This window comes from Sarcophilus harrisii, chromosome 1, assembly GCF_902635505.1.
Source record: "Sarcophilus harrisii chromosome 1, mSarHar1.11, whole genome shotgun sequence".
NCBI lineage: Eukaryota > Metazoa > Chordata > Mammalia > Dasyuromorphia > Dasyuridae > Sarcophilus > Sarcophilus harrisii.
In genome coordinates this window covers 89487434-89504766 of record NC_045426.1, presented here as the reverse complement: position 1 = coordinate 89504766, position 17333 = coordinate 89487434, and the positions used below count along the sequence as shown (strand labels likewise).

The 17333-nt window shown below is 45.1% G+C and overlaps 1 protein-coding gene across 1 annotated transcript in view; it reads right to left on the bottom strand.

Annotated features, from left to right (window-relative positions):
• The window catches only part of TMIE (transmembrane inner ear), a 36002-nt gene extending 20877 nt beyond the window's left edge, over window positions 1-15125 (bottom strand). The window contains exon 1 of the mRNA XM_031960473.1: window positions 11377-15125. Coding sequence (XP_031816333.1) covers window positions 11377-11493 — 117 coding nt within the window. The 5' untranslated portion in view covers window positions 11494-15125. The remainder of the gene's footprint in view (window positions 1-11376) is intronic.
• Between the last annotated feature and the right edge of the window lie 2208 nt (window positions 15126-17333).

Below are 17333 nucleotides of genomic sequence, written 5' to 3'. Positions count from 1 at the left end.
TTTATGTCACAATCCTAATCACTTTGTTTGCCTTTCACACTAAAATTCAACAACTCAGTTGATAATTCAGTAAAGTTTTATTAAGTTCTTCCTAAAAAAAAAGTCTGATATTAGGAGTGACTGAGATAATGTAAAAGGGAACTGTGTACACATGTGTGTACACATCTTTTATGCATGTGTATATGCATGTTTGTATATTGTCTGTGTCCCTACACAGGATATTCCAAAGTTCTTAGTGTAATTGTAAGACTTTCAGATATATTGTATATGTGTGCATGTGTGTATGTGTATGTCTGTGCATACATGTGTGTTTGCATTTGAATGTACATTTAAATAGGCAGCACTGAGTGACCCTGAACAAGTCATATAAGTGACTCACTTAAGTTTGCCTCAGTTTCCCCATCTGTAAAATGAGCTAGAGAAGGAAATCATAAACCACTTCAGTATCTTTGCCAAGAAAACATCAAATGGGGTCATGAATAGTCAGACCCTACTGAAACAACTGAATAATTATGTATGTGGACGTACACATATATATAATTTTAATATATGTGTATGCATATAGATATATGTGGGTATATACATATACAGAGAGGAGGGAAAAAAGGAGGAGGAGGAAAGAAAGGAAGAAGGAGAGGAAGAAGAAGAAGAAGAAGAAAAGAAGAAGAAGAAGAAGAAGAAGAAGAAGAAGAAGAAGAAGAAGAAGAGGAGGAGAAGAAGGGAGAAGAAGAAGGGAGAAGGGAGAAGAAGAAGGGAGAAGAGGGAGAAGAGAAGAAGAAGAAGAAGGAGAAGAAGAAGGGAGAAGAGGGAGAAGAAGAAGAAGAAGAAGAAGAAGAAGGAGGAGAAGGAGGAGAAGGAGGAGAAGGAGGAGAAGAAGGAGAAGAAGAAGAAGAAGAAGAAGAAGAAGAAGAAGAAGAAGAAGAAGAAGAAGAAGAAGAAGAAGAAGAAGAAGAAGAAGAAGAAGAAGAAGAAGAAGAAGAAGAAACAGCACAGCTTAGTGGTACAGTAACCCCACCTATGGTCACAAAGAGTCAGACATGACTGAAAATGACTGAACGACAACATTTTTAAGTGTCCCTAGACAAAGCTATGAAGTCTCATGATTACCTCTTTCCTCTTCCACTTGGTCATCTTTCTTCCCTTCTAGAAGCCCTCCCCCAGTCAAAACATCCCATTTAAGCCTGTATTTTCCTGCTTCTCCCCTAACCTCTTCATAATCAAAATTTCCATTCTCTCACTGTCTTACTCTTAGCAAACTGACAAATGAATTCACCACATTATTCATTGATAACATTATCCTACCTCTCCCAGGGGCACTTGACCCCGGCAAACAGAGAGGGCAATGCCTAATGGATCTCTAATGGCAGAATTTCCTGTACTGGTAAGTGGATTATGAGCATATTTAGGGGCAGAGGGGCCTTCTTGGTACATGATGAGAACATCATAGCTTTCTGATTATCTGACTTTTCCATTTCCAAATTTTCCCATTATCATGTAGATTGTCATCCTTGCCTCCTAATTGAGATTCAAGGGGTCCCGCCTAAATTTTGTGTTTCCAGACCGATGATGTGTCTCAAAAAAATTTGAAAGTTCAGACCCATTTATCTCCAAGTCAAGGGGAAAAGTTTATTACAATTGTAATGCCAATTAAAGAAAGTTAAATTCCAAATTCCTAAAAGAGCAAGGAGCCAGCAAGTAAATTTATTGAGAAAAGTGAGAGAAACCAGGTGCTTCACATCATTGATAAGTTAATTTTACGATTTAGAGATGGAGTTGAGGAAGGGTCAGGTTCTTACGTTGTGCACAGGTGCCCTACCCATAGTTCCCTGAGCAGAGCTCCCAGGAGATGTGTTTTTAGACCTGAAACATCACTGGGTCAAGTAGTGGACATCCAAGTTTGTACTGCACCTGTCCTTACTTTAGGCACCTCATTATTACAATCGCTGGCTTTAAGCATCCTGTTATTGCAGGCCAGTGGCTGTTACTTGTCAGCCCACAATCTTTTAGATTCAGTATCCTGGTCATAAAAGGTAAACTAAGGCAAGAAAGCCTAAGGGAAGAAATACAACATTCCTAACCACCTCATTTTGAAAGCCAGGTAGCCTTGGAATGATTATTCCACACATCCAATCCATTGACAAATCTTGTCATTTCTATCTTTATAACACTTTTTGTATGTGTATCCCCTTTTTCTCCTCCAGCCAGCACCCCAATCCTCAGGTCCCTGTCACCTCTCAACTGGAATACTGAAATAACCTTCTAATAATCCCCCTTGTCTCATGTCTGTCCCTACTCAATCAGTAATAAACATTTATTAAATACAGCAGGAATTGTGCTAAATACTGGAAATAAAAAGAAAGGGTGAAAAGAAGTCTGTCCTCAAGAAGCATGAATTATAACAGAAGAGATGATTAGGGTTCATCGAAAATTAATCCTGATTAGAAAAAAAGTCACTTGACAGTAGAAGGCATTATTAGCAAGTGGGGAGACTGAAATGGGATCCTATAAAAAGTGAGACATAAGCTGTGCTTTGACCAAGAGGTAAGGGTGAGGGGGCAAAGCCTTCCAACTCATCCTCCACTCAGTGGCCAATGGGATTTTGTTTCCGAGTTACCCCCACTTTTCAGTAAACTATGGTGACTCCCTATTAGCTTCAGAACCAAATCTAATGATCTCTCATTGCCATTTGAAGCTATTCACAAATCAGTCCTTTCCTGGAACCTACATGTCTTTCTTTTCATCCCTTTCCCTCCACACACTCCATGATCCGGCTGCTCTGATTCCTTGGACAGGAGAGGTCTCCCCCTCATGCCCAGAAGGCTTTCTACTATTAGTTTCCTTGTATTTCCTCCAAGATGTCTCTACTCCAGAGATCTGAAGAGAAAATGCATCATTCACCTTCTGCCAGAAATGTGATGAACTTAAAATACATAGAAAAAGCAACATTTTGGACATGGCCAATGCAGGAATTTGTTTGACTGGATTAGATATGATTTGGGTGAGGGTTTTGTTTTTCAGATTGGAGGGTGGGTATTTAATAAGAGGAGAGGCAATAGGAGGAATAGGTTATGAATGCAAGTAAAAATAAATAAATAAATTCAGGGGGAAAATGACATTTCAAAGCCTGTTCTGCTTAGGGCCTTTTCCAGTGTCTCAGCTGCTCATAATAACTGTCCATTTCAGATTCCCTTCATCTATTTTTCATCCATCTTCTATGTATCTATTTATCTATATGTTGTCTTTTCTATTAGAATGCATGCTTCTTTTTTTCTTCCCAATATAATTCATAAATGTGTATTTATGTGTACATTAATGTGTAATTATGTGTACTAAAAATAAATAAAATTACAATAGAAACATTTTTTAAAAGACTGGATGTTTCTTGAAGGCAAAAGTTTTTAATTTTATTTCTACTTTTGGCATTCTTGATTGGAGCATATAATGCATGGAAGTAAAGAGATATAAGTCTGGAAAGGTAGGTTACTGCTAGCTTCTAGAGGGCCTTAAATGCCAAGATAAGGAATCTAAGCTTTAATTAGACTCCAGTGCTTGGTGTAGTGCCTGGTACCTAGTAGGTACTTCATAAATGTCTATTGACTATTGACTAACAATGGATATAGCATTATGCTTAAAGTCAGGTAGAGCTGATTTCAAATACAATCTCAGACAGTTTTTGAGCTATATGACCCTGAGCAAGTTAATTAAGCACTGTTTATCTCAATTTCCTAACTATATATCTCATGCTGCTTCCTCTCCACCACGACCCCTTTTGACAGGAGAGACTGGGTGAGATTGTGACCTTGAGCCCCTTGGAGTAGGAGAAAGGGGAAATTAATCAAAAGGAGATGAAAATATGGAAAAAAGGCACAGAAAGAGTTAATTTTGCTGAGGGTTGACTCTAAGTAGGATTGCAGAAGAAGAGATTGGGTCCTTACAAATCCATTTTCAGTTGACACAGTTTACCTATTTTAAAAGAACAAGGTGGCCCAGTGGATGAAGCACCAGCCCTGGAGTCAGGAGGACCTGAATTCAAATCCAGACTCAGACGATTAATACCTATGTGACTCTAGGCAAGTCACTTAAGGCAAGTTGCCTCAGAGGGGGAAAAGAAGCTCATGAGAGGCTTGTTTTACTTTCAGGTGATGCAGGACCATGAATCTCAGAGCTGGAGAAGCCTCTGAGGGCATCTAAGTTTAAACGGACCTGAGCAGGAATCCCTGTCCAGTGTTCCCAACAAAGATCATCTGGCCACTGCTTGAAAACCTCTGTTGTTGGAGACCTCACTCTCTTTCCAAGCTGTTTGTTCCATTTTTGTGCAGCACTAATTTTTAGGAAAATTTTCCTTATATTTATATAAAATCTAACTTCCACCCATTGTTCTGCCTTCTGGGTCCCAGAAAAGCATGTTTGATCCTTCTACCTGACAGCCACCCAAATGCTTAAAACAGCTAATCTGTCCTCTCTTCTGTTACACATACCACCAGTCACCTTACAGTACGGTCCCCTTTCCATCCTTCCCTCCCTTGGCTGCACTCTAGCTTGTTAATATCTTTCCTAAGGGAAAAAAGGTGCATTTGGGTGAGCATCTCCACCTGGCGCTTTCTGCACACTGGCCATCAGCCTCAGTCTGTGCCCCCAGAACTTTGGATCCTCCTGTCCCTGGATGCCCAGCTCTGACAGATGAGTTTTGGTCTCATCTTTCCCTCCGCACCACTCCTCCCAACTTCCCGTCTCCTCACCAGTCCCCCTCCTCTTTCATTTCCTCTTTTGGATGTTATATTGCTCCACTAGAATGTAAACTCTTGAGAGCAGGGCCTGTCTTATTTGCATTTGTATCTCGCATTTAGCCCGGTCCTGGGCACCTAGTCAATACTTAATAAATGCTCTATCATCCATCCATCTATCCATCTTTCTCTTTGTCTAAATATCCATCTCTCTCTCCTTACCCATCCACCCATCCATCCACCCATCCATCCATCCATCCATTCATCCATCCACCCACCCATCCATCCATCCATCCATCCATCTATACATCCATCTATCCATCTCTCTTCCTATCCATTTGTCTATCATCCATCTCCCTAATCATCCATCTAGCCATCTATCTATCTATACATGTATCTATCTATTCATACATGCTGGACCATAGAGGTATATATGGTATTATTTCTACCCATATAAATAATCAGGTAAATAGAAAGAGGCTTGCACAGTGATGGATGCAGTACTGGGTTCTGAATATATTGCTGAACTGAATTGTGTGTACGTACAGGGGGGGAATGGGGAGACACTGGCCCACTCGACACAGGATAAGCTATTATACCTAGATCCAGGAAAGGCAAGTGAGATTTCTGGATGGGGAAGGAGTCTCCCCTCTGCCTGAAGGATTTGGTCAAGGCTCCATCCCTGCCTTTGGGCAATGGAGTCAGCCCTCCTTTGCCCAGTGAGGTACTCCCTGCCCTGGGGACTATGGACCAGACTCTTAGATAGACTGAGCTGAACATAAGGCCAAATGGACGGGCTCAAATTTCAGGCTTCAGATGAGCTGTTCCTCCTCCCCTCATTAGAGTGTGCAGATCTAATTACAGGGACATTCAACCCCAGCACTCAGCTCCAGGGTCTGGTTCTAGAATCAGGCAGTTAAGACTGGGAGGTTGGGGGTGGGATGGGGAGAAGGCTGGTTGACTCCTGAAGCCCCCCCACACTGCATCCCCTCGTCTCCACCCAGCCTGGCCCATCCCCACCTCTCCTTTTCTCCTCCTTTGCTCCTTCCTCCTCAGCCCCATTCTGACCCTGGTCTTGGTTGGTGTCTCCCTCTGTTTACCTCTGTCTTTATCTTTGCTCATCTCCTCTCCCTCTTTGTCACTTTGCTTGTGTCTGTCTCAATCTATGCCTTCTCACTCCTGTCCATCTTACCCTTTATCTCTTGGTCTCTCTAGAGCGCTCTCTGGCTCTATATTTTTCTCTCTCTCTCTCGATTGCCAATTTTTTCCTCAGTTTCTCACCCCCCCCCTCCAAACTGTGGTTCTCATTCCTCCTGTCCCTGATTGTATGTTTCTGTTTCTACTTGTACCTCAATGTCTTTAGTTTTTCTGTATTTCTGTCCCTCTGTGTCCATCTTTCCCTTCAATTTCTCTTGCTCTCCCGCTCCGTCTCTCCTGTCTCTGTCTCTTTTCTTCCATCTCCTTCTGCTTTAGCTGAACCTTATACCTGCTTTCTTACACACTGGCTCTGATCTGCTACTTTCGCCCTCCCCAAATTTCCCATGCACTTCTTCTGACTGGTTCCCCCTTCCTCAGCCATTCTCCCTGACGTATAGTCCTGTCTAGAATTGCTGAGCGGAATCACATCTCACCCTTCCTCCATCCCTAAAACTGGGATGTCCCCCAGGGTCTGAGATGGAGCCCCTGTCCTTAGGGCCCCCTATGCAGGAGAGATCTATAAGGGGTACATTGGGGTCCATGGCCCAGCCCCCTCGATGGAATCCCAACTAGGTAACTGGGATCCTCCCCCTCCACTCCCAAAACCACTCTCAGATTTTGTGTTGGTGAATGAACTGGAGGCAGGTGGGGTAGAGAGGTCTGACCTAGCCAGAGAGGAATACTAGTGTCCTGCAAAGGAGATGAATCCCTGTACTTCCAACAGGGTGATATGGAACAAGTGACTCTCCCAGTCTCTTGGTTTCTCCATCTGGAATCATATCATTTGCATTGCCTGAGTTCTGGAGTAGAGAAAGCTCTTTGCATGCTATTACTCTGACAATCTTCCCCAGGCTGAGATGGAGGGGGAGCGGGCTGAGTGTGGGGGTCTCAGTGGAGGTCTGTAAAGTCAGAGGGCTGCTCCATAGGGTATCCAAGGGTTTGACTCTAAACCCTATGAATCTCGAGCCACACACCGCTGCCCTAATGCTTCTGGCATAATCTCGGGATGTCCGGCCAAGGCGGACAGTTCAGTGGGTCTCCTGTGGGCCTGTCATCAGATGGCCAGCCTAAGTTCAGAGAAGCTCACCCCCCTCACCACCGGCACCTGGCCACTGGGGTATTTTGGCTACCACAACTCATGAAGAACCATCTAAAGCATGGAAGGCCACTGGCTTCCATCATGGAGTCAGGAAGACCTGAGCTGAAATGTGACCTCATACACTTGATACTCATTCCCTGTGTGACTTTGGGCAAGTCACTTAACCCAGATTACCTCAACAAAAATAAAATCATCTCACCTCACTGGACCTTGGTTTCCTCCTCTGTAAAAGGAGGAGTCTGGGGCAAGTGGTCACTGAGGTCCCTTCAGTTCCTTAAGAAAGCCTTCCCTGAACACAGCAGCCCACACAGACCTACTTCATGGGATTTTAGGGAAGAAAATACCTTATAGACTTTAATATACTATAACAGTGGGTTCTCAAACTTTATGGTCTCAGGACTACTTTATACTTTTAAAAATAATTGAGCATCCTTCCCCCTGCAAGAGTTTTTGTTTATATGTATAATATATATCATATTATTTCTTAACAATTTTAAAATAATAATTAAAATATATTGTATATAATTAAAAATTTTATATGCAATATTTATTAATATTTACTATATTAGAAATTAAAGCATCTTAGTATTATAATTATCCCTTCCACATCACAACTTTCCCCATCATGGTTTCACTATATCTCAGGTGAGCATAAGAAACTAAAGGCTAATTGGGGGGAGTTTTGTGGAAGCTACAGATGACATATGAAGGGCAGCGGATGACACAGAGCCTATGACCAAAGACTTAACCCAAATTTTAAAATATAGTACTGTAAATACCCCACAAAAGAGACAGGAAAAAGTCAGTCTTCTTCTCTGGCACAAAAGGAAAGCTGATAATTTTTATATAGATTTTCCAGATCACAGGGGTAATGACCTCTGCAATGTGGAAGGGATAAACCTGTGTTATGAAAATGGTTATTACCTTTAGAAGTTCCTGAAATGTCCTGAGGAACCTTCAGGGGTCCACAGATCAGACTCTGAGAACCACCTCACTATGGGAATAAAAGTTATATTAACAATAGTGATGTCCATCTCCCCAAATAGATTGACTGACTAACGATGAAGATGCCAAGATCCTTTCTATCTGTACATCTAGGGTCTATTTCTCATTTACCTCTTTATTTCATATAGAACCTACCGAGTAGGTTTTAGTTAATGCCCGCTGATTGACTGATAAATTCTGTCCCTTATTTCCTTCCCTATGGTATATGTCATTTCTAGGTTTTACTGGCCCAGTGATCAACACATGAAAAGGCTGCCTCGTGTCCCTCTCCCAGGAAGGAAATACGGTGGATGACTGCTTTGGTAACATTCTTAGACCTGGACATCTAGATGATTGACCTACAGTTAGCTTCAGCTATGGGGTGGTATTGATGGCAAACTCCTAGCTCCTTGCCCCACATTCTTCTACCTCCTTTCCTGATAAATACAGAAGCAGATTGTTCAAAGTGAAACCGTCTTAGAATTATGTGGGGAAAGGCACTAAGTTATTTGTAGCCTTTGACCTAGCTGTCTCACAAACAGCCATAAACTCCCGACAAGGTCTGGACAAAAAAGGGAGATTGTAGATAATACTCAAATACTTATAGCAGCAGTTTTTATGGCAACCAAAAACTAGAACAAGGTGGGGAAAAGACTGAACAGAATGTGGCCTCTGAATATAATGTGTCATCGAAAATGACAAACGTGAGGACTTCAGAGAATTATGGGGAGATGTGTTTCTATGGACACAGTGAGGAAGGGAGCTTTCCTTCACTGGAAGGGAAAGGCAAGAGCTGTGTCTAGGAATAACCGGTATAAAAACAAAGTTCATCGGTTATTTGTACACAAGTGTAGTCTCTGTACCCTGGACCCCAAAGAGCAAGAGGAAAACCAAAAAGGCAGCCCCCATTTCCTAGAGATCATAAAGGGGAGGCTGGATGGCGTGGCCACTTGTCAGAGTAGTGCTAGAAGGGATTCCATTTCACAGGGAGGATGGACTGAATTCTTTCCAACTCTTGAGATTTTGAATCTATGAATTAAGGGAAGAGATGGTAGAGTTCCAGGGCTACTAAAAATTTATTGATACTGAGTTTTTGAGGCTAGGCCGGGGTGATGAAGAATCTGCCTGAGGAGTTAGACTAGACCCCCACTTTCTTTTTTTAATGTAATTTATTTATTTCATTGCATTTTAAGTTCTGAACTGTCTTCCTCATTGGAGAAGACTACCATTTGCCACAGAATTTTAAATATATGTAAAATCATACATATATGCATAATTCTACTAATCACTACTTTCTCTGGAGGCAGATAGCATCTCTTTTCATAGTCCTCTGTAATTGATCTGAGTCTTGATAATACTCAGAATAACTTGGTTGTTCACAATTATCCTTTGAACAACATTGCTGTTACTGTATATAATGGTCTTATGGTTCTGGTCATTTCACTTTTTATTATTTCATGTAAATCTTTCCATGGTTTTCTAAAACCAACCACCTCATCTGCTGCCCCTTATAGTGCATCAGTATTTCATCACAATCATGTACCACAGCTTATTTAGCCATTTCTCAATTGAAGGGTATCCCCTTGGCCACTACTTTCTCAGAAATTTAATGTGAAGTAAGGAAGATGGACAGGAAACACTAATGTCCTAGGAGTATCCAAATATATCTATATATCACTTAATTCACTTAATTTTGGGAAGACAGGCTTAAATTCTTTTTTACCGGTTTGACTGACTAGATCATTATGCAAAAGGTATAAGGTTTAATCTTTACTTTTTGGTCACTTAAGTAAGAATCTTTCAAATTTCTCTTGTGGATATATACTGATAGATAGATAGATAGATGGATGGATAGATAGAAGGATAGATAGATAGATGATAGATAGATAGATAGGAAACTTGTTTAGAATTTGGGAGCAATATAAAGGCCTCTAAATTGGAGGCAGACCTAAATGAGATGTCCTATGGGCTGGACCCAATTATTCTTTTTTACTCTAAAATAGAGAAACCCAATGAAAATATGCAAAAGAGCTCAGGAAGGTGGAATGGATTCAGGGGGAATGGAGGAATGTTTATTCCTTATTTGAGTAGACTTATTCCTTTCTTACTTCTTATGCAATAGGACCTCCCAAAGAAGCATGTAGTCTTGCTCTTAAACTGGACCTATGTCAGTCTCTCTCTCTCTATATATATATATATTTTAAAGAGGAAAGATCAACAGTATATTAAAATGGAAAAAGAACAGAACTGAAGGATTTTTGCAGTATAAGGAAACATTTTATTTAGTCCAACTCCTTTCTTTTACTTGTGAGAAAGCTGTGACCCCTCTGGATTCAATAATTTGTGTAAATGGTGGGTGTGAGATACAAACCCACATCCTGATTACACATCCAGTTCTCTTCTCACTAAACCACCTTGCTGCCCTCTTGCCTTGAGTCCAGTTCTAAACTGATAAGCCATGTGATGCTGGCTACGTGATTTTCCTTTCTGAGCCTCAATTGCCCCATCCTTAACTTAGGGCGATGAACCTCAGCTCATGCTCATCAATTCCAGCACTGACAAGCAGCATGAGCCAAGAGTTCCTTCCAATTCTGCCACTCATCATGGTGCCTAGGCCAGAGCACTGGGCTTGGAGACTGGAGGACTGCGTGCAAATTCTGCATCTGCCTCCCCTTGCCAGCCATGTGACCTTGGGCAAATGTGCTGCCCAGCTCGCCTAACTCACCGGTAGCCGGCCCCAGACCATGTTTCACATCCATGTCTGTCGTGAACCCCCATTTGCCCAACTACTTTCCATCTCTTGCCCTAGGACTGGTAATTGAATCTCGGCAACGGCTGCTTCCCAAAGGGCGTGCTCCAGCCACTTTCCTGTGCCTCCCCAGACCAAAGCCCCCTCCATAGCCACCACTGCCTGCAGATGTTGCCTCCCCAGGTAGGTAAGCTCCCCGAGGGCAGGGACCATCTCCCTTTGATGTTTGCACCCCCTAGAACACAGCAGGTATTTAAAACCTTGTTCATCCATCCATTCATCCATCCATCTCTGGATCTCTTTTTCACCCAATACAAAAAAACAAGCAGAATAAAACGAGCATTTCCTTCCTTACACTGCTGCCTTAGAGTGCCTCAGAAATGGGAAGTCTCCCTGTGACTGACTAGTCGGAATACGAGGGGCTCTCCTTCCCAGCCTCCCTCAGTTTGGGGCTCCAGCTTTTCTCTAAACTCCAAGCTGGGACAGCAACAGGCACCAAGCACCCCAGCCTCCGGCCCTGCCCATCTTGGCCTCCTCCGAGGTGGACATACCGGTCCCAGACCCTTTCCCGCTGTCTCCCTCCTCCCCTTCCTCTTTCTGGGCCTTCCCTCCATCTGTCTTACCTCCACCAGCTGGCTCCCTGCCAAGGCAAAAGCCAGGGAGAGGACCCCAAAGCCCAGCGCTGAAAAGGGGCTTGAGAAAGGCAGACGCCCCATGCTCTCCTTGCCTTGCTCCCACATCCTGGCTCTCTGCGGCTGGCCCGCTCTCCGATGCTCTCCAGCTCACCTCACCCCCCACCCGAGCCCGGGCCTGCCCTGTGATGAATGGCCCTGGGGGAAGGTTGGCGGCTTCCCAGACTCTGGATGTCTCCCCCACCTCACTCCCCCCCACCCCACCAGCCTTCTCTGCAGCCGCCTGCCGCCTGCCGCCTGTCCAGTGGCTCAGGCCCAGTGGGGGTGGGGAGAATCATTTATTCATCAGGGAGGTGGAAGGGTATCCTGTTCCCCAGGAAGGTGGGAAGGGGGGCTGCGAAGAGGAGGGGAGACTGATGGATGCTAGAAGATGGATGTTTGCTGTTTGGGAGCCCTTAAGGCAAGACAAGATAAGGGCAGCATGAAGTTCAAATCCTGGCTGCGACATTAACTCATTCCTAATATTCCTTCTTCTGAGCCTCGGTTCCCACATCCACTAGAAATTTTCCCAAATTAGAAATTTTGTCTTCTATTAAGCTGAGTCTCTCAAGGACTGATATCCTACGTTCTCTGTTCAGTCTTGATATTCTATAGTCTAAACTCCAAGTTTCTTCCAGATCAGACTTTTGATGTTCTATTTTCTAAGATGATTTTCAGCTCTACATTTTTTTCTCTCTAAGGCCCGGCTCACCTCTCACATGCTATGATTTTTGCCTTATGGGGATAAAACACCCTAGTCCAAGCTGACGTTCCATTCCTAGGAATCCAAGGGTCCATGGGCTGGGGGGTTTTAGGAAGCCCCTCTGCACAAAGGAAGATCTCCAGGGGCTCAGGCCCCCAAAAGCTTGACTGTGCTGGTGAAATGTGGTTATCTGTAGCCCCCTGCGAGAGGAGGGCAGTCCCAGGGGCTGTCTATACCTCACCAGGGGGAGAGGTTGAGGCGGGAGCATTACTGTCCATTTCACAGCCCATGTTTCTTTGCTCCTGAGCGATGTGGGGAGGAGCTTGTGAGTGGTAGTCATGGCAATCAGCATCATGCACTGAGCTCTCCTTGGCTGTCCAGCCGTAGCTTTGGTCACCCTGGAACCCGGCCAGGATTCTGGAGGGGAGGGAGGGAAACGGGTGCAGCAAGAGCTCTGGTAGCTTGGGGGAGGGGGAGGGTGGAGAGAACTTTCCTGAAGGATCCAGCAATGTCTACACAGACTGTGGAGGAGAAGTTTCCAGACAAGATTTGCCTCCGGGCCAGTTGGCTTTACAGAGATTAACTCTAAGCCCCCACCACTCACTGAACCGTAACCCTAGTCATAGACTGGTCCATGAACTTGGAACGCTGGAAAGCAACTCTGTAAACATAACAAATGTGGTTAAGTGCTGAGCCTTCAGTGACACTTCATCAGTCATTTAACAGGAGAGAACTCACCCAAGAGAGAAACCCAAAGAACCACTTCTCTAACTCAGGGTAACAGTCTTTTTGAATGACAAATCTGTATTAAAATGTGCCCGGCAATATAATGCAGACAAAATAAACACACATAATATGGCCCTTTTAAGAGGCAAGGGAGCATAGCGAGCTACCATATAAAAGCTTGTTCTCCGCTTTTCCAAGTCCCTTGGGGTTTTTTGGCATATTTTTTTTTTAAATCTGAAAATTTGGTTACTATTGTTTTAATTCAGTGACACAGCTGTGCAACAATAAATTATATTTTAAAATGCGGCGTATAATAGCATTTAAAAAAAAAAAAAGACTAAAAAAAACTGATCCAGGGATAGTTAGGAGGCTATTGAAATAATCCAGGTGACAGGTCAGAGGAACCAAATCTCAGCTGGTGTTTAAGGGAGCGAAGAGAGATGAGATATGGAAGTAGAATGGGTGACACTGGGCATATTCTAATTCGAATTATATTGATTTGGACCCAAGCTTTATCTTCCTCAATTCAGCTTGTTCCCCTTCAGTGCCACAAATAAGCATAAGCGTCTTCTGTGGGTAGGCAGGACCCGTGTGTTGTGTTGGGGTTACAAAAATGAAAAGCAACAGGACTCTTCCCTCAAGAAGTTTGAAAGTGGAAGAGGGAAGGGTAGGAATGCTCTGGGAAATTTGGGTGAGGTTAAAAATACAAGAAAAGGGGTCAACTAGAAGGCGAAGAGAACAGAGCACTAGCCCTGGCTCGGTTCAGATCCAGCTCCAGATACTTGACGCTAAACGTGTCAGGGCGGGGCTAAGTCACTGAACCCCCGACTGCCTCAGGAAAAAAAAGGGCTCGCCGGCGCAGGTCACAATGCGACCCCTCTCCTAGAGGAAATGAGGGGAGCTCCGGAGCGGCCCTTCCCAAGGCTCTCCGCAGGCAGCGGGTCATTGCAGCTCCACAAGCCGGGGACAAGAAAACGGAAGACGTGAAGCGACAGCCTTGGGTCCCATGACTAATTAATGACTCGTTCGGGAAAGGATTTGAACTCGCGGTGCACTGTGGGACCAATACTATCTGCGGCGCCACCTAGCGGCTGCAGCGTGTTTATCGCGAGGATCCTAAGGGTCCGTGCCCAGGACGCCGGAAGCCGAAGCTCTCTTCTTGGGGAGTCCTCAAGTGTTTCACAACACTTTCCATCTTTGTCACGGGCCCTTTGCAGGATTCTTCCCGAAGGTGGCAGGGGCTGAGCACCCGCGCGCTCTCCTCGCAGACGTTACAGCGCCTTCTTTTGTGGTGGAGCGCGGGCGCCCCCTGGCGGCGAGAGCGGGCGCTGTTGCTGTTGCCGCTGCCGCTGCCTGGCTGTAGTTCTACCCAGAGGACTCCGCTTGGGAACTGGGAGGGGGGGAAGGGAGGATGGAGGGATAGAGAACTCAGGAAGCTTGAGATTTTCCACAAGGGAGAAGAAACAACAAACCCGTCACGTGACACGGCGTGCTGTACGCTGCGTTGGTGGAGTGGTCGCTGTGTCGTCACATGACATCATCTGTCGCTCACATGACATTGCTGACGTTGCCATGTGTCTTGCTGTGTTTGTCAGATGATGCGACAGTCGGCATGCTCATCAAGGGAGGGGTCGTGATGGCTGCTGCATGTGCATTTGTCAGTTGATGTAGTCTGTGCCATGTGTTGTTACATAGTGCCCCGTGCCATAGACAAGTACGGCATAGAATCACACGTGTGCATCATGTGACTTCCCTGTCACGTGACATCGTGTTCCTGTCACGCGGCATCGGTGTGCTCATTGCATCACAAGATGAAGCGTGCCCTCCCACGCTGTGGTATCTGGTCACATGATGAGACATGCCCATGACGTCATAACACGGACTCTGATTTTGTGAAATTGAAAGGTGGGGTGAGGTATACAGGGTGGAACCTGGGAAGTACACAATTGGGAGCCAGAGACCGGCTGGGGTTGGAACTCTGCAGGAGAAAAGTATTACGAGTTGAAAAGACGCTTTGCATGTGTTCTTCCTGGGGTCCGCATTCTTTCCCATGGTGCTTTGCATCTGTTCTTTGTGGGGTCCGCATTCTTTCCCATGGTGCTTTGCATGTGTTCTTCCTGGGGTCCGCATTCTTTCCCATGGTGCTTTGCATCTGTTCTTCCTGGGGTCCGCATTCTTTCCCATGGCGCTTTGCATCTGTTCTTTCTGGGGTCCGCATTCTTTCCCATGGTGCTTTGCATCTGTTCTTCGTGGGGTCCGCATTCTTTCCCATGGTGCTTTGCATTCTGTTCTTCGTGGGGATGGTGCTTTGCATCTGTTCTTCGTGGGGTCCGCTTTCTTTCCCATGGTGCTTTGCATCTGTTCTTTGTGGGGTCCGCATTCTTTCCCATGGTGCTTTGCATCTGTTCTTCGTGGGGTCCGCATTCTTTCCCATGGTGCTTTGCATGTGCTCTTCCTGGGGTCCGCATTCTTTCCCATGGTGCTTTGCATGTGTTCTTCCTGGGGTCCGCATTCTTTCCCATGGTGCTTTGCATCTGTTCTTTGTGGGGTCCGCATTCTTTCCCATGGTGCTTTGCATGTGTTCTTCCTGGGGTCCGCATTCTTTCCCATGGTGCTTTGCATCTGTTCTTCCTGGGGTCCGCATTCTTTCCCATGGCGCTTTGCATCTGTTCTTCGTGGGGTCCGCATTCTTTCCCATGGTGCTTTGCATCTGTTCTTCGTGGGGTCCGCATTCTTTCCCATGGTGCTTTGCATCTGTTCTTCGTGGGGATGGTGCTTTGCATCTGTTCTTTGTGGGGTCCGCATTCTTTCCCATGGTGCTTTGCATCTGTTCTTTGTGGGGTCCGCTTTCTTTCCCATGGTGCTTTGCATCTGTTCTTCGTGGGGTCCGCATTCTTTCCCATGGTGCTTTGCATGTGCTCTTCCTGGGGTCCGCATTCTTTCCCATGGCGAGCATCTCCCCACATTTCCTTCCCGGCAGCCAAGTGGGGCAGGGAGTAGGACACTAGATCCACAGTCAGGAAGGTCTGAGCCAGATGCCATCTCAGGCACTTTTTTTTCTTACCTCGGACCAAATGCTCACCTTCTCCCGGCGGGTAAAAATGGGGAGAATAATAGCCTCCCGCCAAGGTGGTTGTAAGGATAAATGAAGTGACTGATATTTGTAAAGTACCTTGCAGACCATTCGCAGGCCTAGCGATCGTCACCGCAGCAGCCACGCGTTCTCCACCTTGGTGCCTTTGCCAGTCTGGGTAGAAGTGACACGCCCTGAGCCCGAGGGGCCCGGTTCCCCAGGAGCATGCGCAGTGCACCGGCGGCAGGAGGCCAGGGGGAGAGGCTCTGCTGCCTGATCCCGGGCAAAGAGAGGGATGTGGTGGTGTCGGAGACAGACGCCCATGGGAGGGTGTGACAAATTTGACGCCTTCTCCCCACCCCCCCACCCCCGTGGGTTACCCCTTAGGGTAATGCTATCAGCGCGGGGCATGTGGGCCCCACTTTGGAGACCACAGGAATTGGAAAGCACTTGAGAAAGCCTCATTTTATGGATGAAGAAGTGGGAGGCAAGAGACACAAATGTGATGAAGGTCACCCTGACAGTGAACGTCAGAGCAGATTTAAAGCTAGCTCCTCTGACTCTGAATACGACTTTCTTTACACCAGAGCAGTTCTCCGGCCCTAAACTCCTAGACCATGAAGACTAAGGAGGCATGAAGGATAATGCCTTTGTCCTCCGCTGAGGCTTTGAGCTCTGACACTATGGAACCTTTACTTCTGGATAAATTCACCTGTTGTGGGAAAATGTCTCCATTACCCAATGCACTTTCCTCCAACCCTCTGAGGAGTTTTTCCATCTTCTTCAATGTTGGGTTTCCCCTTCTCGTTCTCTCCCTCCTCAATGCAACCTGGTTTTATTTATACATATATAAAATTTGGAATCTCATTTTGTCTTTTTCTCAATAGAATTTTATTTTCCGAATACATGTAAGATAGTTTTCAACATTCATTTTTGTAGTTCTTTGTGTTCCAAATTTTTCTCCATCCCTCCTTTACCTGCCTCTACCCAAGACAGCAAGCAATCTGATATAGGTACACATGTGCAATCCTTTTAAACATACTTCCCATACTTGTCATTTTCTGCAAATAAAATCAGAACAAAAGGGAAAGAAGCACAAGGAAGAAAAAGCAAACAAACAAATATAGTTGGAAATACAATGCTTCAGTCCACACACAGTCTCCATAATTCTCTTGATGGCATTTTCCATCCAAAATCTATTGGAATTATCTTGAATCATTATGTTGCTCAATCTTGTTCCTAATCTTCTTTGTGTCATGGATCGCACAGGCAAATCTGACAAGCCTATAGACTCCTCCTCAGAGGATGATAAAGGAGATCCAATAAATCTACATTTAAACCAAAAAGTTGATGGAATCCTAGTTAAGAACTTCTGCCTAAAGAAGCTGGGAACTGAGTGGATGCCCA